Source organism: Chiloscyllium plagiosum, chromosome 10, assembly GCF_004010195.1.
Source record: "Chiloscyllium plagiosum isolate BGI_BamShark_2017 chromosome 10, ASM401019v2, whole genome shotgun sequence".
NCBI classification, from domain to species: Eukaryota; Metazoa; Chordata; class Chondrichthyes; order Orectolobiformes; family Hemiscylliidae; genus Chiloscyllium; species Chiloscyllium plagiosum.
This window is the reverse complement of record NC_057719.1, coordinates 82,878,474-82,904,328: the sequence shown is the minus strand read 5'-3', so window position 1 is coordinate 82,904,328 and position 25,855 is coordinate 82,878,474. Positions and strand designations below refer to the sequence as shown.

General features: G+C 43.8%; 1 protein-coding gene across 2 annotated transcripts in view; it reads right to left on the bottom strand.

Moving 5' to 3' along the window:
* The window catches only part of ivd (isovaleryl-CoA dehydrogenase), a 112,888-nt gene that overhangs the window by 38,149 nt on the left and 48,884 nt on the right, over positions 1–25,855 (bottom strand). Inside the window, exon 1 of one of the 2 annotated variants that reach the window (XM_043698213.1) lies at positions 8,654–8,831. The exons of the other annotated variant lie outside the window; for it this stretch is intronic. Within the exon in view, the coding sequence (XP_043554148.1) occupies positions 8,654–8,803 (150 nt within the window). The 5' untranslated portion in view covers positions 8,804–8,831. Of the gene's footprint in view, positions 1–8,653; positions 8,832–25,855 lie in introns of those variants that run through there. 2 annotated transcript variants of the gene reach the window in all.

Here is a 25,855-nt window from a genome sequence, read left to right as displayed (position 1 = left end):
CTGTGGAAAAAAGTTTGCTCATTATGTCTTTTTTAACCTCTCTCTTCTCACTTTAAAAATGTGTCCCATAGTCTTGAAATTCCCCCGTCCTAGAGAAAAGACAACTACCTCATTATTTTATAAACTTCTATAAAGTCACCTCTCAATTTCCTACCTCCAGTGAAAACAAATCCCAGCCTGTCACCTCTTTCTATATTACTCAAACTTTCCACACCTGACAACATCCTGGTAAATTTGTTCTGAACCCTCTCATTGTGTAGTACTACCATTCTATGAATGGAATCGATTCAGGACAGGTCTAGAAGCTCAAAAAGGGACACTCAGGTGGTGGTGTTGGTCACTAACAACAGCAGAATTGTATTCAAACATAATATGTATCTTTGTGATCTGCCACGGAATCATCAAGCCAGGAGTCCAAGTGTGGTTATATGTTATAAGTGGCGTGCAGACAAGCATGTCAGGAACAGCACCAAGTATACCCAGAATGAGGTGCACATACAAAGATGCTACAACAAAGTTCTATATGCTTGTTAAACCAGTATGTGATAGCAAAAGTAAAACGGTAACTTCATCATAGTCCTGGTTGACCATCAGCTGCTATATCATTAGAGAGGGATAATGGATAATGGGTTTAACCTGAGGGTGACCAGACCACAGGCCAGACTGAAAAGGTGGAATTGAACCCATGCTATTGGCATCACAAACCAGCTGTCCTGCCAAATGAGCTAACTGACACCATTTGATCCAGTAAATGATCCACAGTTAACAAATCAAATCAAAGCTCTGCACTCTTTCCACATCCAGTCATGATTGACGGTGGACAACTAAGGAAGTAACCAGAGGGGATGCCACAAACATCTTCAATTATGGGAGAGGCCAGCACATCAGTGCAATGACAATGTTGAAGGGTTTGCAAACATTTTCAGACAGAAGTGACAAGTGGAAGACCTAACTCAGCTTCCTCCTGAGGTCTCCAGATGCCAGTCTTCAGCCAGTTCAATTTGCTCCATATGATAATGTGAAACGGTTGAAGGCACTGGGCATAGCAAAGACTACGAAACCTAACAAAACCAACTGTTGTACTGAACACATGAACCAAAACTAGCTGAGCCCCAGTCAAGTGATTCTAGTACAGTTACCAGGCTAGCATCTACCCAACAATATGAAAAATTAAACTGTGCACGATACTCCAAATGTGTCTGACTAGAACATAAGAGAGCCTTAGAAGCACATCCCTGATTTTATACTCAAATCCTCTCAAAATAAATGCCATCATTGCATTTGCCTTCCTAACTACTGACTCAACCTGCAAGTTTACCTTGAGAGAATCTTGAACTAGAATTCCCAAGTCTCTCTGCACTTTCTGAATTTTCTCCCCATTTAGAAAATAGTCAATGTCACTATTTTTCCTGCCAAAGTGCATGACCTCACACTTTCCCATGTGTATTCCATCTGCCACTTCTTTGCCCACTGTCCTAACCTGTCCAAATTCTTCTGCAGCCTTCCTGCCTCCTCAACACTACCTGTCCCTCTAACTATCTTTGTGTCACCTGCAAACTTAGCCAGAATGCCCTTAGTTCCTTCATCTAGATTGTTACTGTATATTGTAAAAAGGCGTAGTCCCAAAACTGAGACATTTTACACATTACGTCACCAGCTGCCATCCTGAAAAAGACCATTTTATCCCCACTCTCTGCTTTTTGCCAGATAGCCAAGCTTCTATCCATCCTAGCACCTTGCATCTAACACCTTGTGCCTTTATCCGGTGCTGAACCTTGTCAAAGGTCTTCTTGAGGTCCAGGTAGATAACATCCATTAGCGCTCCTTGGTCCAATCTGCTAGTCACTTCCTCAAAGAATTCTAGCAGATTTGTCAGGCATAACTTCCCCTTGATGAAATCATGCTGAGTTTGCCCTATTTTACCATACACTTGCAAGTATAGAAATCTCATCCTTCACAATGGATTCCAGGATCTTACCCACAACTGAGGTTAGGTTAATCGGTCTGTAATTTTCCGTCTTTTGCCTTCTTCCCTTTTTAAACAGGGGTGTCACGTTAGCAATTTTCCAGTCCTCTGAGACCCTCCCTGACTCAAGCAATTCCTGAAAGATCACCACTAATGCCTTCACTACCTATTCAGCTATCTCCCTTAAAACCGTAGAGCGTAGTCCATCTGGTCCAGGTGATGTATCCACCTTTGCATCATTCAGTTTTTATAGCAACTTCTCCTTGGTGATGGCCACCATACTCAGCTCTGCCCCCCTCACTCTCTTGAATTTTTGGGATATTACTCGTATCTTCCACCATGAAGAATGATGCAAAGTAATCGTTCAGTTCCTCAGCCATGAATCTCTGCTGTGTCTCCTGGAGTACTCCCAGAAACTCCTGCCATTGCTGTTGCACGGTCTTTCCTGCTATGCTCCTCTCCCAGTCAATTCTATCCAGCTCCTCCCTCATGCCTCTGTAGTTACTTTTATTCAGCTAAATAGGCAAGATCTTTTCCCTGGTTGGGGGAGTCCAGAACTACAGGGCATAGGTTTAGGGTGAGAAGGGAAAGACATAAAAGAGACCTAAGGGGCAACTTTTTCATGTAGAGGGTGGTGAGTGTGTGGAATGGGCTGCCAGAGGCAGTGGTGGAGGCTAGTACAATTGCAACATTTAAAAGGCATCTTTTATGATGATCACTGTAACTTTAACTTTTCCTGGCTCCCCATTATTATTTCCCTCGCTTGTTCTCTTTGGCTTTTCTCTTTCTTGTGATATACTTAAAATAGGCTAATCCTGTCTGTCTTGATATTATTTGCAAGTTTATCCTCAACCTTTAACTTCAGTCAGGCATGTGATAGAATACTCCCTCAATTGACTACATGAGCGCAGCTCTGACACTCAAGAAACTCAACACCATTCAAGGTTACAGACTCCTGAGTGCAAAGCAAACCACTCACTGCCACAGCTTCTCATTGCTGAGTCAGTTCACTCTCTTAATCAACCAACTCACTTGTATTACTGGTCCTGCCATGTTGATGTGCAGCAGGCAAAGGATGGTGACAAACTGTGTGATGCAACCAAAGTGGAAGCCTGAGACACGTTGGTTACTCCCAATGCTGCAAGACTGTTGTGTTAACCAAAGCAGTTATTGATAAAGAGATCCAGCACTGTCTCCAGTGTGCTAGCGCAGCCTCCAGCCACCTAAGAAAAAGGGTTTGAGGACAACAAAATCATTCTGACACCAAGCTCATGCTCTACAGAACTTTCCCACCCTCCTCTATGGCTCTGAGATGTGGACTGTCTACAGCAGACACGTCATGGCTCTGAACCACTCCCGCCAACACTGCATGCACAAGATCCTGCAAATCTGCTGGAAGAAAGACACACTAACACTAGCATCCTCGACTAGGCCAACACCTTCAGCATTGAAGTACTGACTACCCTTTTCAACTGCAATAGGCTGGGCACGTCGTCCACATGACCACCACAAGACTCCCCATGCAAGTGTTCTACTCCCAACTCTGAAACAGCAGGCAAGCCCCAGATGGCAGAAGAAATACTTCAGGGAATACCCTCAAGGCCTCACTGGAAAAGTGCGACATTCCCAATTCCCACACACCTGGGAATCACTGGCCCAAGACCACCCAAAGTGAAGAAGCAGCATCCAGGGAGCCATCGAGCACCTCGAGACTTGCTGATGGGGAAAAGTGGAAGGCAAAAACAGCATAAGGAGCACGCTGCCACACCAACAGCCCATCCACCCTTCCCTGTGACCTCTTCTGTCCCAAGTGCAAAGAGCCTGCGGGAGCTGCATCAGTCCGTACAGCCACCTACAGACTCCCAGGTGGCATGGTGGCTCAGTGGTTAGCACTGCTGCCTCACAGTGCCAGGGACCCAGGTTTGATTCCAGCCTTGGGCGACTGTCTGTGTGGAGTTTGCACATTCTCCCTGTGTCTGCGTGGAATTCCTCCAGGTGCTCCGGGTTCCTCCCACAGTCCAAAGATGTGCAAGCTAGGTGAATTGGCCACATTAAATTGCCCATAGTATTCAGGGATGTGTAGGTGAGGCACATTAGTCAAGGGTAAATGTAGAGTAGGGGAATGGGTCTGGGTGGGTTACTCTTTGGAGGGCCAGTGTGAACTTATTGGGCCAAAAGGCCTGTTTCCACACTGTAGGGATTGTATGATTCTATGATCTATGACCAAGAGTGGAAGAGAGTCGTCCTCTATTGCCAGGGACTACCGATGATGATTACTGATCCTGCAACTCTCCTCAAATCATAGTATGCTAGCCCCTCTCCAGTTTTAAAAGGAAATTCTGAGACAGGACATGGCAGAGGTATACGTGTCGAAAGGATGGGAGTACTCATGAACAATTCCTAAACTGGCTCCACTGTGTATCCAGTCTGAGCTGTGCTGCCACCAAGTGGTGGTTGATTCCATCTCCACAAGGAGTATGGGGAACATTAAGGGTAGTGGCAACAAATCACTGAAGGCCATTATTACGCAGTTCCAAACAGGCTAGCTCTAACTTCAAAGAAGCAGCGTGAAGGAGCGACAGAAGAAGAGGGGCAGTAGTGGAATTTTTACAGGAGCCGACTGCATGAGAAAAATGTTTAAAATCATGAAGCACAGGCCTCATATAGTGTATTTTAGTTTTATATTGTGGCTCTTTAAACAAACATGTCCAGGTTTTTAAACCTACAACATATAGTGCTGTAAGTGGCGACTTATGAACTTTTCACCATACTCATTTGAGTATGTGAGACAATAAAGCTAATTCAAATTTAAATTAATTGAACAAGATAATTGCAATGTAAAAGCAAGATCTCAAAGCTATGAGCTTCCCCCCCTCCACTCTGTTACACAAGTATAGAGGGCATTCTGACATTCAAGGAAGTCCAACTGCCTGCTCAGCACAGCCAGCCAATGACAAAATGGGAACATGAGAACACCCACTACCCTTGCAAACAAAGTAGTAAAATCTTTGGCTCCGGAATGCTCTGACATTTTTATGAACACATATGAACTTCAGTCAAAATTCACACTCTGTTCACCAACAGCTTCACAAAAATGACATTCAGACCACAAATGATTGTATTGGTTTCAAATAATTTGTTTAACCTTGTCGTAGTTTTCAATCGCCTGGAAGCAAAATCAATGTAATAAACATGTGATTAAAACTGGAACGTTAACACTTCATATCATTGCCATCCGTTCTGCAGACATCCCACTTGCTTGATTTTGCAAACTCATTGTCGGTGCATTCTGCAGAGGCTCACGTGCCTTATCTGAGTAAGTGACACCTAATTGTCAACCACGTCTTTTAAATACACCTTGAATATCATACACTGCTGCCTCAAGCATTACCTAGCTCCAGTTACCTTTTTCCTGTAATACCTGATGGCGCACCCATTTGGGAGTCTGGAAATACTTCCTTGTCACCCATTTATTTGTCACATACAAAAATAAGTAGCAATCTATTTGATTATAAACAGGCATAGTCAAGGGCTTTCCAGGTGTAGCAATAAATTGCATGCACTTCTTTCAATTTATGCACATCATGTTTGCAGCTTGTGCCGCATTCGTGTCACACAAATGCCAGGCAATGGTCAGCTCTAACAAGAAAGAATCAAATCACTATCACTTGACATTCAATGGCATTACCATCACTGAATGCCCCACTATCAACATCCTTGAGGCGACCATTGGCAAGAAACTGAACGGGACTAGCCACATAAGGCTTGAAGAGCAGGTCACAGGCTGGGAAATCTAGACACAACAACTCACCTCCTGACTCCCCAAATCTTGTCCACTATTTATAACGTACAAGTCAGGAACGTGAGAGGACAATCCTCACTTGTCTGGATGTGTGCAGCTCCAACAAGACTCAAAAAACGTGTTACCGTCCCGCAGAAAGCAAGCTGCTGGACTACTTTATTCTCTACATTCAACATTCACTCCCTTTGCCATTCACACACAGTAGCTGCAGTGTGTACAAACTACAGGAACCTATCCTCTAGTTTTGGACTCCCCCCACCCCAGGGAAAAGACCTTGTCTATTTATCCTATCCATGCCTTATGATTTTATAAACTTATATAAGGTCACCCCTCAGCCTCCAACGCTCCAGGGAAAACAGCCCCAAACTATTCAGCCTCTCCCTATAGCTCAAATCCTCCAACCCTAGAAATGTCCTTGTAAATCTTTTCAAAACCCTTTCAGGTTTCACAACATCCTTCTGATAGGAAGGAGATTGGAATTGCATGCAATATTGCAAAAGTGGTCTAATCAATGTCCTGTACAGCCGCAACATGACCTCCCAACTCCTGTACTCAACGCTCTGACCAATAAAGAAAAGCATACCAAACACCTTCTTCACTATCCTATCTACCTGCAACTCTACTTTCAAGGAACTATGAACCTGCACTCCAAGGTCTCTTTGTTCAGCAACACTCTCCAGGACCTTTAAGTGTATAAGTCCTGCTCTGATTTGTTTTTCCAAAATGCTGCATCTCACATTTATCTAAATTAAACTCCACCTGACACTCCTCAGCCCATTGGCTCATCTGATCAGATTCTGTTGTACTCTGAGGCATCCTTTTTCACATCCACTACATCTCTAATTTTGGTGTCATCTGCAAACTTACTAACTGTACCTCCTATGTTCACAAAAAGCAGTGGACCCAGCACCAATCCTTATGGCACACCGACGGTCACAGGCCACCAGACCGAAAAGCAACCGTCCACCACAACCCTCGGTCTTCCACCATTGAGCCAGGTCTGTATCCAAATGGCTAGTTCTCCCTGTATTCAATGAGGTTTAACCTTGCTAACCAGTCTCCCACGCCTTACTGAAGTCCATATAGATCACATCTACCGCTCTGCCCTCATCAATCCTCTTTGTTACTTCTTCAAAAAACTCAATCAAGTTCCCACGCACAAATCCATGCTGACTAGTCCTAATCAGTCCTTGCCTTTCCAAATACATGTAAATCTTGTCCCTCAGGATTCCCTCCAACAAGTTGCCCATCACTGATGTCAGGCCCACCGGTCTATGGTTCCCTGGCTTTTCCTCACCACCTTTCTTTTGGTGGCACCACATTAGCCAACCTCTGGCACCTCACCTGTGGCTATCAATGATACAAATATCTCAGCAAGAGGCCCAGCAATCACTTCCCTAGCTTCCCACAGAGTTCTAGGGTACACCTGATCAGATCCTGAGGAGTTATCCAATTTTATGCATTCCAAGACATCCAACACTTCCTCCTCTGTAATGTGGACATTTTTCAATATGTCACCATCTATTTCCCTACATTCTATATCTTCCATATCCTTCTCCACAGTAAAACTGATGCAAAATACTTGTTTAGTATCTCCCCCATCTCTTGCCGCTCCATACATAGGCTGCCTTGCTTATCTTTGAGGGGCCCTATTCGCCCCCGAGCTACCCTTTTGTCCTTAATGTATTTATAAAATCCCTTTGGATTCTCCTTCACCCTAAATGCCAAAGCTATCTCATGTCCCCCTTTTGCCCTCCTGATTTCCCTCTTAAGTATACTCCTGCTGCCTTTATACTCTTTTAAAGGATTCACTCCATCCATCCTGTCTATATCTGACATATGCTTCCTTCTTTTTCTTAGCCAAAATCTCAATTTCTCTAGTCATCCAGCATTCCCTACACCTACTAGCCATTCTTTTCACCCTAACAGGAATATACTATCTCTGGACGCTTGTTATCTCACATGTGAAGGCTTCCCATTTTCCAGCCGTCCCTTAGGTTAACAACTCGATATATGAGCTTTGATAAAGGGTCAGTTAGACTTGAAACGTCAGCTCTTTTCTCTCCTTACAGATGCTGCCAGACCTGCTGAGATTTTCCAGCATTTTCTCTTTTGGGAACTATATGTATGACTCTGGCAATCTCCTAGTTACCGGTTGCTGGTCAGCAACTTGTGACCATCAGTTTTGAGGAAGGGTCACCGGACCCGAAATGCTAACTCTGATTTCTCTTCACAGATGCTGCCAGACCCTGCTGGGCTTTTCCAGCAGTCAGCTATATAACTCTGGCTATCTCCTCATTACCTGTCACCAGAGTTATATACCTGGTTATCAATCAACCACAAATAACCAGGAGCTGTCTAGAGACAGGTAACCAGGAGATAATCTATCTCTGGTTATCATAAGTTAACCAGTTTAACAGGTTGCTAACCTGCAACATAAGATAATCTGAGTTATTTATTTGGTTGTTAATAACCAAAGACGCATAATCAGGAGCTATCTAGAGGTGACCAGGAGATAATCTATCCCTGGTTTTCAGAAGTTAACCAGTTTAACAGGCTGCTAACCTGCAGCAGAAGATAACCAGAGTTATTTATTTGGTTGTTAATAACCAAAGACACATTACCCGGAGATATCTCGAGACAGGTAACCAGGAGATAATCTGCCCCTGGTTATCAGACGTTAACCAGCAGCCAGTTTAACAGCAACAGAAAGCAGAAGTTGCTCAGCAGGCTCTGGCAGCATCTGCGAAGAGGAATCACAGTTAAGGTTTCGGGTCGGGTGGCCCTTCCTCAGAACCCGATGGTAACCCGGTTGCTAACCAGAGGCAGGTTCGCCTCCTGGCTACAGGCCTGAGTTTAGCACTGGCCAGTTAGCGCTCGGTTACCTGTTTCTGCTCCTCGGTCAGCCCGTTAACCACATCATCGGCGGAGTGCAGGCTGCTCATGAGCCTGTAAGCGGGGCGGGCTGCTCGGGGCGCGACCCGCCGCCCGCCCAGCGCCAGTAACGGTCGCCGCAGCGCGCGCACAGCAGCCATCACCGGGGGTGGTGGTGGGGGGGACGGAATTCACCGGCACACTAATCTATCCGCGCCACCTATCCCCGGAAACAAGGGGAGCCGGACCCACAGAGCCGCGGCACCCACTTCCTGTAACCGCCGCCGGGCTGGCCGTTAAGTGCCGCGTCAGAGTCGCCGTTGGTCCCGGGCTGGTCAGAAGGGGGGAGAAAAAAAATCACACAACAACGGGCTGTCATCCAACAGGTTTTAACGGATTTGGAGGAGCCGGTGTCGGACTGGGGTGGACCACGTTACAAATCACACAACACCAGGTTACAGTCCAACAGGTTTAATTGGGAAGCACTCTCGCTGCTCCCTCATCAGGTGGTTGTGGAGGAATAAGATCATGAGGCACAGAATTTACAGCGAAAAATTTACAGTGTGATTTAACTGAAATTATACGTTGAAAAAGACCTGGATTGTTTGTTAAGTCTCTCATCTCTTAGAATGACCACGTTGGGTTCAGTTCTTCCATATGCAAATCCCAGAACTTTTTAAAAAAAAACAAGTTACGTTCTCGGGTGAACTTTACCAATAGGTCAGGAGTGTGGAAAAGCACAGCAGGTCAGGCAGCATCCGGGAGGGATCGACGTTTCGGGCAGTCATCGGGAATGTTTAACAACAGGTGCCCTGCCCTGAAGGTGTGAGGCTCTCATCTCTTAGAATGACCACGTTGGGTTCAGTTCTTTCATATGCAAATCCCAGAACTTTTTAAAAAAAAAACAAGTTACGTTCTCGGGTGAATTTTACCAATAGGTCAGGAGTGTGGAAAAGCACAGCAGGTCAGGCAGCATCCGGGAGGGATCGACGTTTCGGGCAGTCATCGGGAATGTTTAACAACAGGTGCCCTGCCCTGAAGGTGTGAGGCTGTCTGTGCCCCTAGGTTCAGACTGAATCTATTTCTGCAAAAGGGATTTACAGAATCTTACACGGATTCATGGAAGGTTTGGTTTCAGACATTTTGTCACCATGCTAAGTAACATCCATCAGTGAGCTTCTGGTGAAGCGCTGGTGTTATGTCCCATTTTCTATTTATATGTTGAGGTTTATTTGGGTTGTTGATGTGATTTCCAGTTCTTTTTCTCAGAGGATGGTAGATGGGGTCCATTTCAACGTGTTTGTTGATGGAGTTCAGGTCAGAATGCCACGTTTCTAGGAACTCTCGTGCGTATCTCTGTTTGGCTTGTCCTCAGATGGATGTGTTGTCCCAGTCAAAGTAGTGTCCTTTCTCATCTGTATGTAAGGATAGTGAGGTAGGGTCATTTTTTTTTGTGTGGCTAGTTGATGTTCATGTATCCTGGTGGCTAGTTTTCTGCCTGTTTGTCCAATGTAGTTTTGACGACAGTCCTTGCAAGGTATTTTGTAAAAATGACGTTCATTTTGCTTGTTGTCTGTATAGGGTCTTTTAAGTTCATTAACTGCTGTTTTAAGTGTGTTAGTTGGTTTGTGGGCTGCCATGATGCCAAGAGGTCTGAGTAATGTGGCAGTCATTTCAGAGATGCCTTTGATGTAGGGGAGAGTGGCTAGGGTTCTGGGCACGTTTTATCTTCTTGTTTGGGTTTGTTGCTGAGAAATCGGTGGACTTTGTTTATTGGGCGTCCATTCTTCTTGAATAGGCTGCACAGGTGATTTTCTTTTGCTCTTCATAGTTCCTCGGTGCTGCAGTGTGTGGTAGCTTTTTGAAATAATAATCCTAATGCAGCTTCATTTGTAGGGGTTGGGATGATTGCTTCTGGAGTTCAGTATTTGGTCCATATGTGGTGTTTTCCTGTCAACGCTGGTTTGAAGTTCCCAATTGACATTTCGCTCTACTGTTATATCAAGGATTGGCAGTCTGTTGTTATTTTCCTCATCTTTTGTGAATTTTATGCCAGTAATGCTATTATTGATAGTCTTGAAGGCTGCTTCTAATTTATTTTGTTTTTGGATGACAAAGGTGTCACATCCACGTAGCAGACCCAAAGTTTGGGTTGGATGTTGGGAGAGCTGTTTGATGAGTCTATGCATTATTGCTTTAGCTAGGAACCCTGATACTGGTGATCCCATGACTGTTCCGTTGATTTGCTTGTAGGTCTTGTTATTGAAAGTGAAGTGGGTGGTGAGGCGTAGGTCTGCTAGCTTGACAATGGTGTCTTTGTTGATGAAGTTGACAGTATCTGATGTTTGTGTCTTTGGTTCTTCTAATAGTGTAGTCAGTGTTTCTTTGGCTAGGTTGATGTTGATGGATGTGGACAGGGCCATTACGTCAAAGGAGACCATTATTTCATCCTTTTCTATCTTGGTGACTTTGGCATTCAGGAATTCTTGGGTAGACTGAATGCAGTGGTGTGAGTCCTCTACCAAGTGTTTTAGTCTTTTGTGTAGTTCCTTGGAGAATCCATACATTGTTCCAGGTAGTGAGACTATGGGTGGGGGAGGGGGCTCCTGGTTTGTGAATTTTGTGTAGTCTGTAGAAGCGTGGTGTATTGGATCTGTCTGATTTCATTTTTTGGAAGTCTGTCTTGTTTAATTCTCCTGATTTCTTATGTTTTTTGAGTAAGGCTGTGATTCGGTTCTCGAGCTGGGGGGTTGGGTCTATCGCCACCTGTTGGTAAATGCATTCACTTTCTCATAGTCAGTTTTGCTTAAAACAACTATCAAGCGTCTTTTGTCTGTAGGTTCGATTACAATGTTTTTTGTGTTTTTGAGTCTTTCCAGTGCTTTCGTTGCTTGTGTATTGAGTGTGTTTCCTTCCTTTTTCCTGCTTAATGTTATACACCTGTCTATTTGACGGTTTGCTGGGTTTCCTCTGTGAGTTTGTTGTGTTTCAGTGTTGATTCTAATGCTGCTAAGAAATAGAACATTACAGCGCAGTACAGGCCCTTCATCCTTCGATGTTGTGCCGATCTGTGGAACCAATCTGAAGCCTATCTAACCTACAATATTCCATTCTCGTCCACATGCCTATCCAATGACCATTTAAATGCTCTTAAAGTTGGTGAGTCCACTACTGTTGCAGGCAGTGTGTTCCGCGCCCTGACTACTCTCTGAGTAAAGAAACTACCTCTGACATCTGTCCTATATCTATCACCCCTCAATTTAAAGCTCTGTCCCTTTGTGCTAGCCATTGCCATCCAAGGAAAAAGGCTCTCATTGTCCAACTTATGTAATCCTCTGAGATCTTATATGTCTCAATTAATTCAATCTCAACCTTCTTCTCTCTAACAAAAACAGCCTCAAGTCCCTTAGCCTTTCCTTGTAAGACCTTCCCTCCTTACCAGGCAACATCCTAGTAAGTCTCCTCTGAATCTTTTCCAAAGCTTCCACATCCCTTCTATAATGCGGTGACCAGAACTATATGCAATATTCCAAATGTGGCTGCACCAGAGTTTTGTACAGCTGCAGCATGATCTCATGGTTCCGAAACTCAATCCCTCTACCAAGAAAAGCTAACACACCATATGCCTTCTTAACAACCCTATCAACCTGGGTTGCAACTTTTAAGGATCTGTGTACCTGGACACCGAGATCTCTCTGCTCGTCTATACTACCAAGAATCTTACCATTCACCCAGTACTGTGCATTCCTGTTATTCCTTCCAAAGTGAATCATCTCACACTTTTCCAATTTAAACTCCATGTGCGACCTCGCAGCTTACCTATGTCTCTCTATAACCTACAACATCCTTCAGCACTATCCACAACTGTACTGACCTTAATGTCATCCACAAATTTAATAACCCATCCTTCTATGCCTTCATCTAGGTCACTTATAAAAATGCCACACAACAGTGGACCTAAAACAGATCCTTGCGGTACCCCATTACTAACTGAATTCCAGGATGAATATTTCCCATCAACCACCACCCTCTGTCTTCTTTCAGCTAACCAATTTCTGATCCAAACCTCTAAATCACCGTCAATTCCATGCCATTATATTTTGTGCAATAGCCTACTGTGGGGAACCTTACCAAATGAATTACTGATATCCATACACACCACATCAACTGCTTTACCCTCATCCACCTATTTGGTCACCTTCTCAAAGAACTCAGTAAGGTTTGTGAGGCATGACCTACCCTTCACAAAACCGTGTTGACTATCCCTAATCAACTTATTCTTTTTTAGATTATTATAAATCCTATCTGTTATAACCCTTTTCAACACTTTACTCACAACCAAAGTAAGGCTCACTGATCTATAATTTCGAGTGTTGTCTCTACTCCCCTTCTTGGACAAGGGAACATGTGCTATCCTCCAGTCTTCTGGTACTATTCGTGTAGGTAATGATGACATAGGGCTTGGCAATCTCCTCCCCGGCTTCCCAGAAAATCCTAGGATAAATCCCATCTGGCCCAGAGGACATATCTATTTTTACACTTTCCAGAATTGCTAACACCTCCTCCTTATGCACTTCAATCCCATCTAGTCCAGTAGCCTGTATCTTAGTATTCTTTTCGACGTGTTGTCTTTTTTTAGTGTGAATACTGACGAAAAGTATTCATTTAGCACTTCCCCAATCTCCTCTGACTCCATGCACAACTTCCCACTACTATGCTTGATTGGCCCTAATCTTACTCTAGTCATTCTTTTATTGCTAAAATATCTATAGAAAGCCTTAGGGTTTTCCTTGATCCTATCCACCAATGACTTCTCATGTCCCGTCCTGGCTCTTCTTTGCTCTCTCTTTAGGTCTTTCCTGACTAATGTGTAACTCTCACGCGCCTTAATTGAGCCATCACATCTCATCCTAACATAAGCCGTCTTCTTCTCTTGACAAGAGATTCAACTTCCTTAGTTAACCACTGCTCCCATGCCTGACAACTTCCTCCCTGCCTGACCGCTAAGTAGTTATCAAGGACCCGCAGTAGCTAGTCCTTGAATAAGCTCCACATTTCAACTGTGCCCATCTCCTGCAGTTTCCTTTCCCATCCTATGCATCCTAAATCTTGCCTAATCGCACTGTAATTGCCTGCGGTATATACCTATCCCTTTCCATCATGAAAGTTAACATAACAGAATTGTGGTCACTATCACCAAAGTGCTCACCTGCCTCCAAATCTAACACCTGGCCAGGTTCATTACCCAGTACCAAATCTAATGTGGCCTCGCTTCTTGTTGGCCTGTCTACACACTGTGTTAAGAAACCCTACTACACACATTGGGCAAAAACTGATCCATCTAAAGTACTTGAACTATGGTATTCCCAGTCAGTGTTTGGAAAGTTAAAGGCCTCCATAACAACTGCCCTGTTACTCTCGCTCCTATCGAAGATCATCTTTTCTATCCTATCCTCTACATCTCTGGAACTATTTGGAGGCCTATAGAAAACTCTCAACAGGGTAGCCTCTCCTTCCCTGTTTCTAATCTCAGCTCATATTACTTCAGTAGACGAGTCCTCAAACATCCTTTTTGCAACCATAGTGCTGTTCTTGACTAAGTCTCACACCACCCTCTCTTTTATAATTTTCTCTGTTCTTACTGAAACATCTAAATCCCTGAACCTGCAATAACCATTCCTGTCTCTGCTCTACCCATGTCTCTGAAATGGCCATGACATCGAAATCCCTGATATCAACCCATGGTGCAACTTCATCCACCTTATTCCGGATGTTCCTGGCGTTGAAGTAGACACACTTCAAACCAACTTCTTGCTTGCCGGTGCTTTCTTGTGATCTTGAAATCTTAGTTCTGACTTCACTACTCTCAACTTCCCATACACTCAAACTACAATTTCTGTTCCCATTAGTTTAAACCCACCCGAAGAGCATTAGCAAATTTCCCTGGGATATTGGTACCCCTCTGGTTCAGGTGAAGACCATTCTGTTTGTAAGGCCCCACCTACCCCAAAAAAAAACCAATTATCCAGGAATCCAAAACCCTCCCTCCTGCACCATCCCTGTAGCCATTTGTTTAACTCCTCTCTCTCCCTTTTCCTCACATCGCTAGCACGTGGCACGGGCAACAAACCAGAGATACCAATTCTGTTTGTTCTAGCTCTAAGCTTCCACCCCACTCCCTGAATTTCTGCCTTAAATCTCCATCTCTCTTCCTATGTCATTGGTGCCTTTGTGGACCATGACTTGGGGCTTCTCCCCCTCCACCTCAAGGATCCCAAAAACACGATCAAAGACATCATGAACCCCGGCACTGTTTTAAAAAATTCTCAAGGTCAGGTTCGTAGGAGAGTAGTCTGACACAGAACAAACGACCAAGAGGCGAGTCTGCTAGAATATGGGCATTTTATTCCCCGCAGCGCGCCACAACCAGGTCTCATACAACGGGTCTGGCTTATACTCACTCTACATGTTACCGGAACTGGGAGCCGTCAGTTCTCGTAGAGCGGTTGCCAACAACCCACGCTCGGCGGTTAAACGTAACCCCAGAGCAGACTCACCGAACTGGAGACTTTTCCAGCTGATATACTCTTTTCCAGATATAAACATTCATGTGAACAGCAGAGCAAGGCTAAAAAACACATTCCATTCTGGTTACATACAGATAAGAAGATTCACACGGGACTAAGCAACACCTCCATTCCGGTTAGATTCACACATGTATTGGGACATAATTTTTAACCGTTTCACCAACACTCTGCTCCTCTTCCCCCTTCCCTTCTGAGCAACAGGGACAGACTCTGTGCCAGAGACCTGTGCCCCATTGCTTACCCCTGATAAGTCGTCCCCCTCAACTGTATCCAAAACAGTATATTTGCCGTTGAGGAGAAGGGCCACAGGGGACCCCTGCTCTGCCTACCGGTTCCCTTTCCATCCCCTGACAGTAACCCATCTACATTCTCCTTTTACCTGAGGAGTGACTACCTCCCCGTAACTCTGCTCAATAGCCCCCTTTACTTCCTGAATGATCCGAAGTTCATCTTTTTTGTCCACTTCTCTGAAGTTAGTGTTTTTGTCTTCAGTTGTAATCCTACCTGCAGACAAAGGACACTTGACAGTCATTTTAAACAAAACAGATTACTATGAGAAAGCGAATGCACTGCTTATAGATACCGACATACCCAACCCCACAACTAGAGAACCGAATCACAGCCTTACTCAAAAAACTTAAGAAATCAGGAGAATTAAACAAGACAGATTTCCAAAAAATGAAACTAGACAGATCCAACACACCACATTTCTACAGACTACCCAAAATTCACAAACCAGGAGCCCTCCTCAGGCCCATAGTTTCACTACCTGGAACAACAACGTACAGATTAGCCAAGGAACTACACAAAAGGCTAAAACACTTGGTAGAGGACTCCCACTACTCCATTCACTCCACCCAAGAATCCCTGAATGCCATCAAAGTCACCAAGATAGAAGAGGATGAAATAATGGTTTCCTTTGATGGAACAGCTCTGTTCACATCCATCAACATTAACCTGGCCAAAGAGACACTATTAGAAGAACCAAAGACACAAACATCAGACACCGCCAACTTCATCAACAAAGACAACACTGTCAAACTAGTGGACCTACGCCTCACCACCCACTTCATTTTCAATAACAAGACCAACAAGCAAATCAACGGAACACCTATGGGATCACCAGTATCAGGGTTCCTAGCAGAAGCAGTAATGCAGAGACTCCAACAAACAGCTCTCCCAATCATCCAGCCCAAACTTTGTCTGCTACAGGATGTGACACCTTTGTTATCATTAAATGAAACAAATTAGAGGAAACCTTCAAGACCATCAATAATAGCATTACTGGTATAACATTCACAAAAGATGAGGAAAACAACAACAGACTGCTAATCCTAGATATAACGGTAGAGTGAAATATCAATGGGGAACTTCAAACCAGTGTCTACAGGAAAACAACACATACGGACCAAATACTTAACTCCAGAAGCAATCATCCCAACCCCCACAAACAAAGCTGCATTAGGATGAGCCACTGCACATTGCAGCACAGAGAAATTATAAAGAGCAGAAGAAAACGCAGTGTATTCAAGAAGAACGGATACCCAATAAACAGAGTCTGCTGATTTCTCAGCAACAAACCCAACAAGCAGACAAAACATGCCCAGAAACCCTAGCCACTCTCCCTTACATCAAAGGCATCTCTGAAATGACAGACCTCTTCGCATCATGGCAGCCCACAAACCAACCAAGACATTTAAGCAGCAGCTAATGAACTTAAAAGACCTTATGCAGACAAGCAAAACGAACATCATTTTTACAAAATACCTTGGAAGAACTGTAATAAACGCTACATTGGGCATACAGACAAAAAACTAGCCACCAGGACACATGAACATCAACTAGCCACAAAAAAGACCTGAGATTTCAAGACCTGATCCTGTTCCTCAGATGCTGCCTGACCTGCTGTGCTTTTCCAGCACCACTCTAATCTAAACTCTGGTTTCCAGCATCTGCAGTCTCACTTTTGCCTACAAAAATGACCTGTCCCACTATCACTAGTATCCTTACAAACAGATGAGGAAGGACACCACTTCAACTGGGACAACACATCCATCCAAGGACAAGCCAAATAAAGGCATGCATGAGAATTCCGAGAAGCATGGCATTCCAACCAGAACTCTATCAACAAACACGTTGATTTGAACCCCATCTACCATCTTTAGAGAAAAAGAACCGGAGATGACATCACCAACCCAAAAAAACCTAAACACCCAAAAAGCAGGACATAACACCAGCACTTCACCGGAGACTCACTGATGATGTTACCTAGTATGGTGATGAAACATCTGAAACCGAACCTTCCAACTCAGTGAGCTACCTCATATCCAGAACCTCAACTTGAGCTACAAATCTTTTCAAAACCCGATAAGATCTGCTGTAGGAAGCTCGCAAAGAGTTTCCTGTTGTCAGTGTCATCTTGAATTCTCAAATGTAATTGCATTTACCTTATGGCTGTTACTTGAGTGTCTTTACTCATGGCTTCACAGTATCAGCTGTTGTAAACCCTCTCAACTTAAGGTCATTCAAAATTCTGCTGCCTGTGTCCTAACCTATACCAATCCCTAATCCAGTTTTACTCCAGCCCCCACCTACAACTCTTTCTCTGCTATATTGATGCCATAATGGGTGCTGCTTCCTTCTCTTGACCGGAATTGGAAAACGTTAAATGATTTATTTCCACTGATGCTGCCAGACCTGCTGAGATTTTCCAGCAATTTCTGTTTCCAGATTTCCAGCATCCACAGTTCCTTTCTTTTGTTTTTTTTTAACCAATCCCTGTTCACCCATAACATCTGTGCCTTCTGATCTTCCTTCATTCCCATTTAAGGATTACTTTTAGATTTCTCTTTTTTTTTGTTCTTTTCATTGCCTTCCTTTCATTTCTCTATCTGCATAACTTCATTTAGTACCACAATCTCTTTGAGCTTTCAGCCATCTGGCCTTTCCATTTTGCCCCTCCAGGAGGTCATTACCATAAGCAACTATCTCCCAGTTTTCAATGTCAATATTCATCATTGCCATACAGAAGATCTTTAGGTCTAGGGCAGCCATCTATCTGATGACAAAACCACCACAGATACCATTAGTTTACCAATAAGGATAATTAGCATGCTTCAGATCAGCGTTTCCTCTAAGCTGCGTAGTTGCTCTTATGCTGATTGCTGATGCATTGACTCCCAGTTTCAGAGGTCACTGTCACATGTGGACCTTGGAGATCCATAGACTGTAGGAAAACAAATTCAAGGGAGTATTGCTTGGAATCTCTGCGTCGGTGATCTGTCCTGCCAAGAGATGCTAAGGCATGTCTGAGACAATAAATATGGAAACTATTCGGTCTTTTCTTTGGCATATCATACGTGCTGTCCAGGTCACATCACGTAGAGAAGGACACCGAGGACACAGGCTTGTTAGACAAACCTCTAACCTCGTTTCTGCTCCAACTCTGTGCTCACCTTTCCTGGAACTGATTGTTGGAGTTGTGATGAGACTGTGCCTCTGAGATGTATTCTGTTCTGTTTTTCTCGCAGAGGGGTGTTGTTACCCTGGTGCTGTGGTGTCTGCTCCAGGCAGACAGAATAAAGAGCTTTTGGTTCTTTTTAAAAATTAGACAAAAGCATGAGTGGGTGGTGTCAGACTCAAACAGAACCAAGGGACTTGAGGTTTTGCGTTCAGTTTGATTTTGAGTTGGCTGGCTGCTGGAGTTAATAGGCAGAGCTGTCTCTCTGCTGTTAGTGAAGACTTAGACAGAAAGTTTTCTTCTTAGAACTAAAAGCGGCAGCCTGGGTTTTTCAGTATTTCTTTCAGCTGGACTGGAAAAAGACAGCACGTCATTAATGGGGATAAAACTGTTTTACTAAGTTGTCTTGCCAAGGGTGTGTTTATGGGATATTGCCTGTATTCGAACAGTTGGTGATTAGTGGTTAAATCATACATTATCTTGATAAGTATTTCAATAGAGTTAAAGTTACACCAGTACTTCTTTCTTTTGTATTTTAACTGTGTCATAAGAATAAAGTGTGCTTGTTTAAAGCCTAGTGGTGGACCAATTAAATTACATCTGGAACATAGCACCTTACACGTGCCTTTAAATAAACATAAAAGTTAGTATCTAGGCTATCTTCTTACTATATTTTGGGGTATTTGGTCAGGTCCATAACACAGTCCCTCCAATTGGTTTTCTGTCCTGGCCACAGTACTGAAATCTCTCTTGTCTAAGTCAAAAACATCATCCTACACAGCTCTTTTCCATCTCAATCAGTCTGCAGCCTTTGACACAGGACCACACAATCTTCCTCTAAGATCTTGCCACTGTCATTCAGCCAGGGGACCTGCACTCACCTTGTTCCATTCTTATCCACTCAGTTGGAGCAAAGAGCCACATGCAATGGCTTCTTTTACTGATACTGCACTGCTACCTCTGGTTCCCCCCAACCCCCACCACCCAAAAACGATCAATCCTTGGTCTCCTATTTCTTACCAAAATGTTGCCCCATGGCAACATCATCTGAAAAGACAGCAACAGTTCTCAGAGCTATAATGATGAATCCCAGTTCTATATCATCACCACTTCTATTGACTCTTCCACTATTCTCTCTCAACCAACTACCAATACCGAATGAGCAAGAAATTCATACATCTAAATTTTGGGAAGGTTAAAGACATTATCTTGATTCTCTCCCAACACTTTGATTCCATAATCACTGACCCCAGCTCCATCCCTACTAAGTCATTGTGGCTGAATATGGTGTCATATTATATCACTAATAACCTTCCTACTGACATATTTGTGTTTTAGCGCTAATGCTGTCCGATTTCTCATACCATCACTAGCATTGTGGCTCTTAAGAAGTTGTGCATTTGACTAAATTTTTTAAATGATGACTCCAATTAAGGTAACCTATCCCTAAGTATAGCTAATTGTAGCCCCAAATAATCATGGATCACATCCAGCCTTAGCTTTAAGGATGATACCCTAGCTCCATCTAGATGCCTAGACATCACAGCACAATACGAAGCTCACTTGCAGATTTTGTATAGAATTGAATAGATTATACACTTTTAAAGGCCAGGCACAGCCATAGAAACCAAAATAAAAACAACTCAAAACAAACGCAGGTCATGCAGCATTCATGGAGAGGTGGAAATCAACATTTCTGGTCCTGAAACTCAAATAAATTGTGAACAGTATTTAAAATGTAACCAAACAAAGGAGACGAATAGAATACAGACACAAAAACAAAACGCCTACGTAGGAAAAGGCTTGCAAATTTGTAAATGAAGTTCTGTGAAGAAAGATGGTTGTGGGTGTTGTGGTATTTCATTACCAAGAACTCTGATAAGGCTACAATTGAGAGTATTCATCTTGTTTTGGTCACTGCACCTCCGAGGGTTACAAAGACATTGAGGGGGTATACAGGCTCCAGGAATGATGGATTTTAGCTGCAAGGTTAGGTTGAAGAAACAAACACTGGGAGAAACTTTCCATACCTGGCAGCAGCTGTGCAGGGACACATTTGTATTACTTCAGAAGAGAATCTTCTCTAGGTTGGAGAAGCTGGACTTGTTTGCTTTTGAGTAAATGAGATTGAGGACAGGTCAGATAGAAGTGTACACACTACGACATGATTGGGCAAAGTAGACAATGAAAACCTGTTCCTGTGAGCTGATGATACAACGCCAAGAGGTCATATTTAAAGCTTCAGGCAAGACATATAGGAAAGATGTAAATGTGTCATATGACAATAAAGCTCATGCAAATTCACTAAAGAGGAACATTTCTCCATGAGAAGTAGAAGTGTGGAGTTTGTACATTCTCCCCATGTCTGCGTGGGTTTCCTCCGGGTGCTCCGGTTTCCTCTCACAATCCAAAGATGTGCAGGTTAGGTGCATTGGTCATGCTGAATTGCCCATAAGCAGGGGTGAATACAGGGAATGGGTCTGGGTGGATTACTCTTCGGAGGGTCGGTATGGGCTTGTTGGGCTGAAGGGCCTGTTTCCATACTGTAGGGAATCTAATCTAATCTCAAGTGACCCATTGTCTGTAAGAGTAGTGTAAGTGGAGATAGTAAGTGATTTCAAAAGAAAATTAGATGTGCCCTTGAGGAAAATAAACTCAAAGTAATGTGGAGATGGAGCAGGGCAATAACCAGATTACTCCGTAGAGGTGCAGCATGGACTTGATGGATTGAATAGCCTCTTTCAGTCTCAAAGTAATACTTATTTCATTACTCTGCATTATTCTCCTGGAAAAGTCTGAAGAATGTGCAGGCTGATTAAATGATTGACAGGCCACTAAGTAGATGCTTCTTCCATGGCTGTAACCATCGCTACCATGGCAGATTGGCAGCTAGTCTTATATAATAGAAGGGTTGAATGGGGTCCCACAATACAATAATGGTATGGGGTAGGTGGAGTGGTGCTATCTGCACACCCAGCAGACGGTGGCACAGTGGTTAGCACTGCTGTCTCACAGCGCCAGAGACCCGGGTTCAATTCCCGCCTCAGGCGACTGACTGTGTGGAGTTTGCACGTTCTCCCCGTGTCTGCGTGGGTTTCCTCCGGGTGCTCCGGTTTCCTCCCACAGTCCAAAGATGTGCAGGGTCAGGTGAATTGGCCATACTAAATTGCCCGTCGTGTTAGGTAAGGGGTAAATGTAGGGGTATGGGTGGGTTTCGCTTCGGCGGGTCGGTGTGGACTTGTAGGGCCGAAGGGCCTGTTCCCACACTGTAATCTAATCTAATCTAATCCCACGTGATATTAATTCAGAAGGAGTGTTCTTGTCACCACACTTGAACATTTTTTTAAAAATATATTTTATTGAAAAATGCAATATAATACAAGAACACCAAAAAATGTAAAAAACCCAAACCGCCCTCATGTGCAAATGTATAACCATGTATAGAAAAATTTATATAAAAAACACTCCAACTAACTACTTAAATAATAACCAACAACAAACTAATAAATAGCTCAGCTCAGCTAAACAAAACACTCACTCTTGAATATCAAGAGCATTAGTTTTCACATAGTCATATATTCGCAGTTCCCCCTCTCTAGATGTTGGACTCATAAAGCACAATCATTATGTCAAAGTCCTTATTAGTATGGCAGACAAATCTGTGTTCAGGTATTCCAAAAAGGGCTACCATGTCTTATAGTAATTTTCAGTCAAGTGGTGTACAATACTTGTGAGAAAATCCAAGGGGATATGCTCCATAACAATGTGCCACCAACCCGACAGGCCCGGGGGATTTTCGGACACCCAACCTAACAAGATATAATATCTTGTGCAGAAAGTGAGGATGCTGAAAGGTGTTTTCTTATGCGCATCTACAGGGAACACATTGGGCAGGCCAAGAAGAGATCAGTTCCTTCTCCACCCTTACACCTAAAATCCCCTCCATTGCACCCACCACTGTGCTCTAGTATGTTTGAAGCCTGCCACAGAACCAGAGACAATGGGTAAGAGTGCCCATACCAACCTTGCATTTGGGACATGTTGAAGATACCCCTGATTTAAATTTTGAAAAACTATCCAAGCCCAAGTGGAGTCTGTTGAGAATCTTCATCTGTAAAGGTGGGTTCTATTACAAATTGATATCATTCTTGCGTTTTCCCAAATATCTTCCCATGCCTCTGAGGAGACCTCAACGCCTAGCTCTCTCTCCCACACCCTGCAGAGTCGATCAAACTCATCTAAGGGGCCGTTTCCCCCTCCAAATGATGATATAAAGTGCTGACAGAAAGTGTATTCTTAGACCTTAGCACCCTCCTCTCTATGTCGGATTTGTAGTGATCAGTCAAAAGTGTAGTCTTTTTTGGAATAAAATCCCTAACTTGAAAAAAAAAACAAAAGAGGTCCCTGTAAGATAGTTCGTATTTCCATGCTAACTGATCAAAGGACATCATTGTGTCTCCCTCAAATAAATGGCCCACGCAAGACACACCCCTAGCTGCCCAATGTTTGAATCTTGAATCCAACATCCCCAGTTGAAAACCCAGCATTACCCACTATAGGCATAAGAGAAGATGTTTTACTAATATTGCCTTCCCTCTGCCGAATTGCACTTCATGCTTTAACAGTATTGATAACTATTGGGTTATGGCAATATTCCTTAACTGTCCTCATTTTGTCCAAAGACAGCTAGCTGGTAAGGGGGACCTTGCCTGAGAGGTTTTGATATCTAACCATATTGAAAGAGGGTCCCCACAAGCCCAATCACTCACGTAAGATAAAAGTGAGCTTAGTTGATAGTTTTTAATGTCAGGGAGATTCACTCCCCCCAATCTGTGAGGCAATTGCAGTTTAGCTAATTTAATAAGGGGCTGCTTACAATGCCAAATAAAAGAACTGAACCAGTCGTTCAGTCTCCTGAATATTTGCTTATCAAAAATCAAGGAGAGCATCCGCATAGGGTACAACAAACAGGGAAGAAGGGGGAAGCCTTGCTGGCTACCCCTAACCATGAGACTGGAAGAGCCGCCAATCTTTGAAGATCTTGTTTGATTTTGTCGAATAGTTGGGACAAAATTAGTTTTGAACAACTGATCAAGAAGTGGAGTGATGAATACGCCCAAATACACACAACCCCCCTGTGACCACTTAAATGGGAATCGAGATTCGCCCTCAAGACCTAGCACCTTTGTAACACCACCCATAGGCATTGCCTGTGATTTTGCAAAATTAATCTTGTATCCCGAAAAGATGCCAAACGAGCTGATGCATTGTATCAGGCGAGGCATCGAAACTGCTGGATTTGACAGAACAATGAGGACCTCGTCCGCGTACAATGAAATCTTATGTTAATTATGACCCCACTTCTGAAGCCGATATACTGGGACCCCTACGACTGGCCTCCGCCAATGGTTCTATCACCAATGTAAAAAGCAATGGTGAAAGGGGACAGCCCTGCCAGCTGCCCCTAAAAATGTTAAAGTTGCTTGGTGAAGACTGCAGCGAGAGGGTCACTGTGGAGAACCTTTACCCATCTTATAAAGGCTTCACCCAAGTCAAACCGTTCCACAGTATAAAAAAGGTACGGCCACTCAACTCAGTTAAATGCCTTCTCTGCATGAAGAGAAATCACTAATCCCTGTATTGACTATTGTTCACACACTTGAATTACATTGTGCAGCCTCCTAACATTATTGGAGGATCTGCGGCCCTTTATGAAGCCCATCTGGCTCTCTTTAACAACAGAATGTAACACAGTCTCCAGTCTTAACGCAGGAGTCTTAGAGAGGATTTTAAAGCCAACATTTAAGAGCGAAAGAGCCTGTACAATGCACAGTACTCCCTATTTTAAGAATAAGCAAAATATTGGCCTCTCTCAGAGATGGCGGGAGATGATCGTGACTGAATGAGTTATTGAACATGTTGAGTACCAGGCCTGACAATATATTATAAATTCCTTATAGAATTCACTGGGAAGTCCGTCAGGACTGGGTGCCTTTCCACTCTAAAGCTGCTTCACAGCCTCCTGCACCTCTTGCTCTGATAACAGGGCATTGAGAAAAGACTCTTGATTGGGGGTCACACCCACGAGCACCAGATCGTTGAAAAAGGACTCCATCTTGGCTTGCCCCTCCTCACAACCCTCAGCTTGGTATAACTTCGAGTAAAATCTCTGGAATGCCACATTAATCTTTTCAGAATCACATGTTAGGTTCCTTGACCCTTCCCTAATCGACGTAATGGCTTGAGGTGCACTCCTTTTCCTGGTGAGATATGCTAGGCTCTTGCCTGGCCTGTCACCATGCTCATATAACCTTTGTGAAAGTAAGCTCCTTCTTTGCTGTCTGCATGAGCATGGAATTCAATGCAGACCGCAGCGCCGTAATCCTCTGTAGCTTGACCAACAAGGACCTGTCAAAGTAGGCCTTCTCGGCTGCCTTCAACTGTGCTCCGAGAAGATGTTGCTGCTTGCCCTTCTTCCACTTCCTACTGGCAGAGTAGGACATATCTAACTCCTGGCATAGGCTTTGGCAGTTTCCCAAAGGACAGACGGGCTACGAACCAAGCCTGAGTTCACGTTTAGGAACGCCCTAAATTCCCTAGAGAAGTACTCCAAAAACTCCTTAAAGATAAAGGGATCCATTCGCCAGTGCCTTGGGCCCACTGTAATGTCCTTAATCTTAACCAACAGGTACACTGGAGTGTGATCGGAGATGGTAATACAGAGGAACTTCGATTATCCAAATACCAATTATCCGAAAATCGGATCATCTGAAGGAGATCTCGAGGTCCTGATAGAAACATTACATCAAAGACGTGTTTCCAACAGTGATCGTGCCTTTCATTTACAGTGATTAAACAGGCACTGTCTCCAAATGACTGACCTCCCGCCCTCTCTCTCTCTCTCTCTCCCCACACTTTACCTGGAGTTCTACAGAGGGGTGTACCCTAAACCCCCTTCCCCAGATAATCTCTCCAACAATGTCCTGTACAAGGCAGAGGTGGAGCCTCTCAAAAGTTTGCAGTATAAAGTTGTGTGTGTGGCTGTGTCTGTGCGCTATTTGGACACTTATCCCACAAAGGCAGCAGCAGCAGCAACAGTCTTGTTGTTGGTGTACAGTCTGGCTGCCCCGGAGAGGAGGACGGGGTTGGGGGCAGGGGGGCGGTGT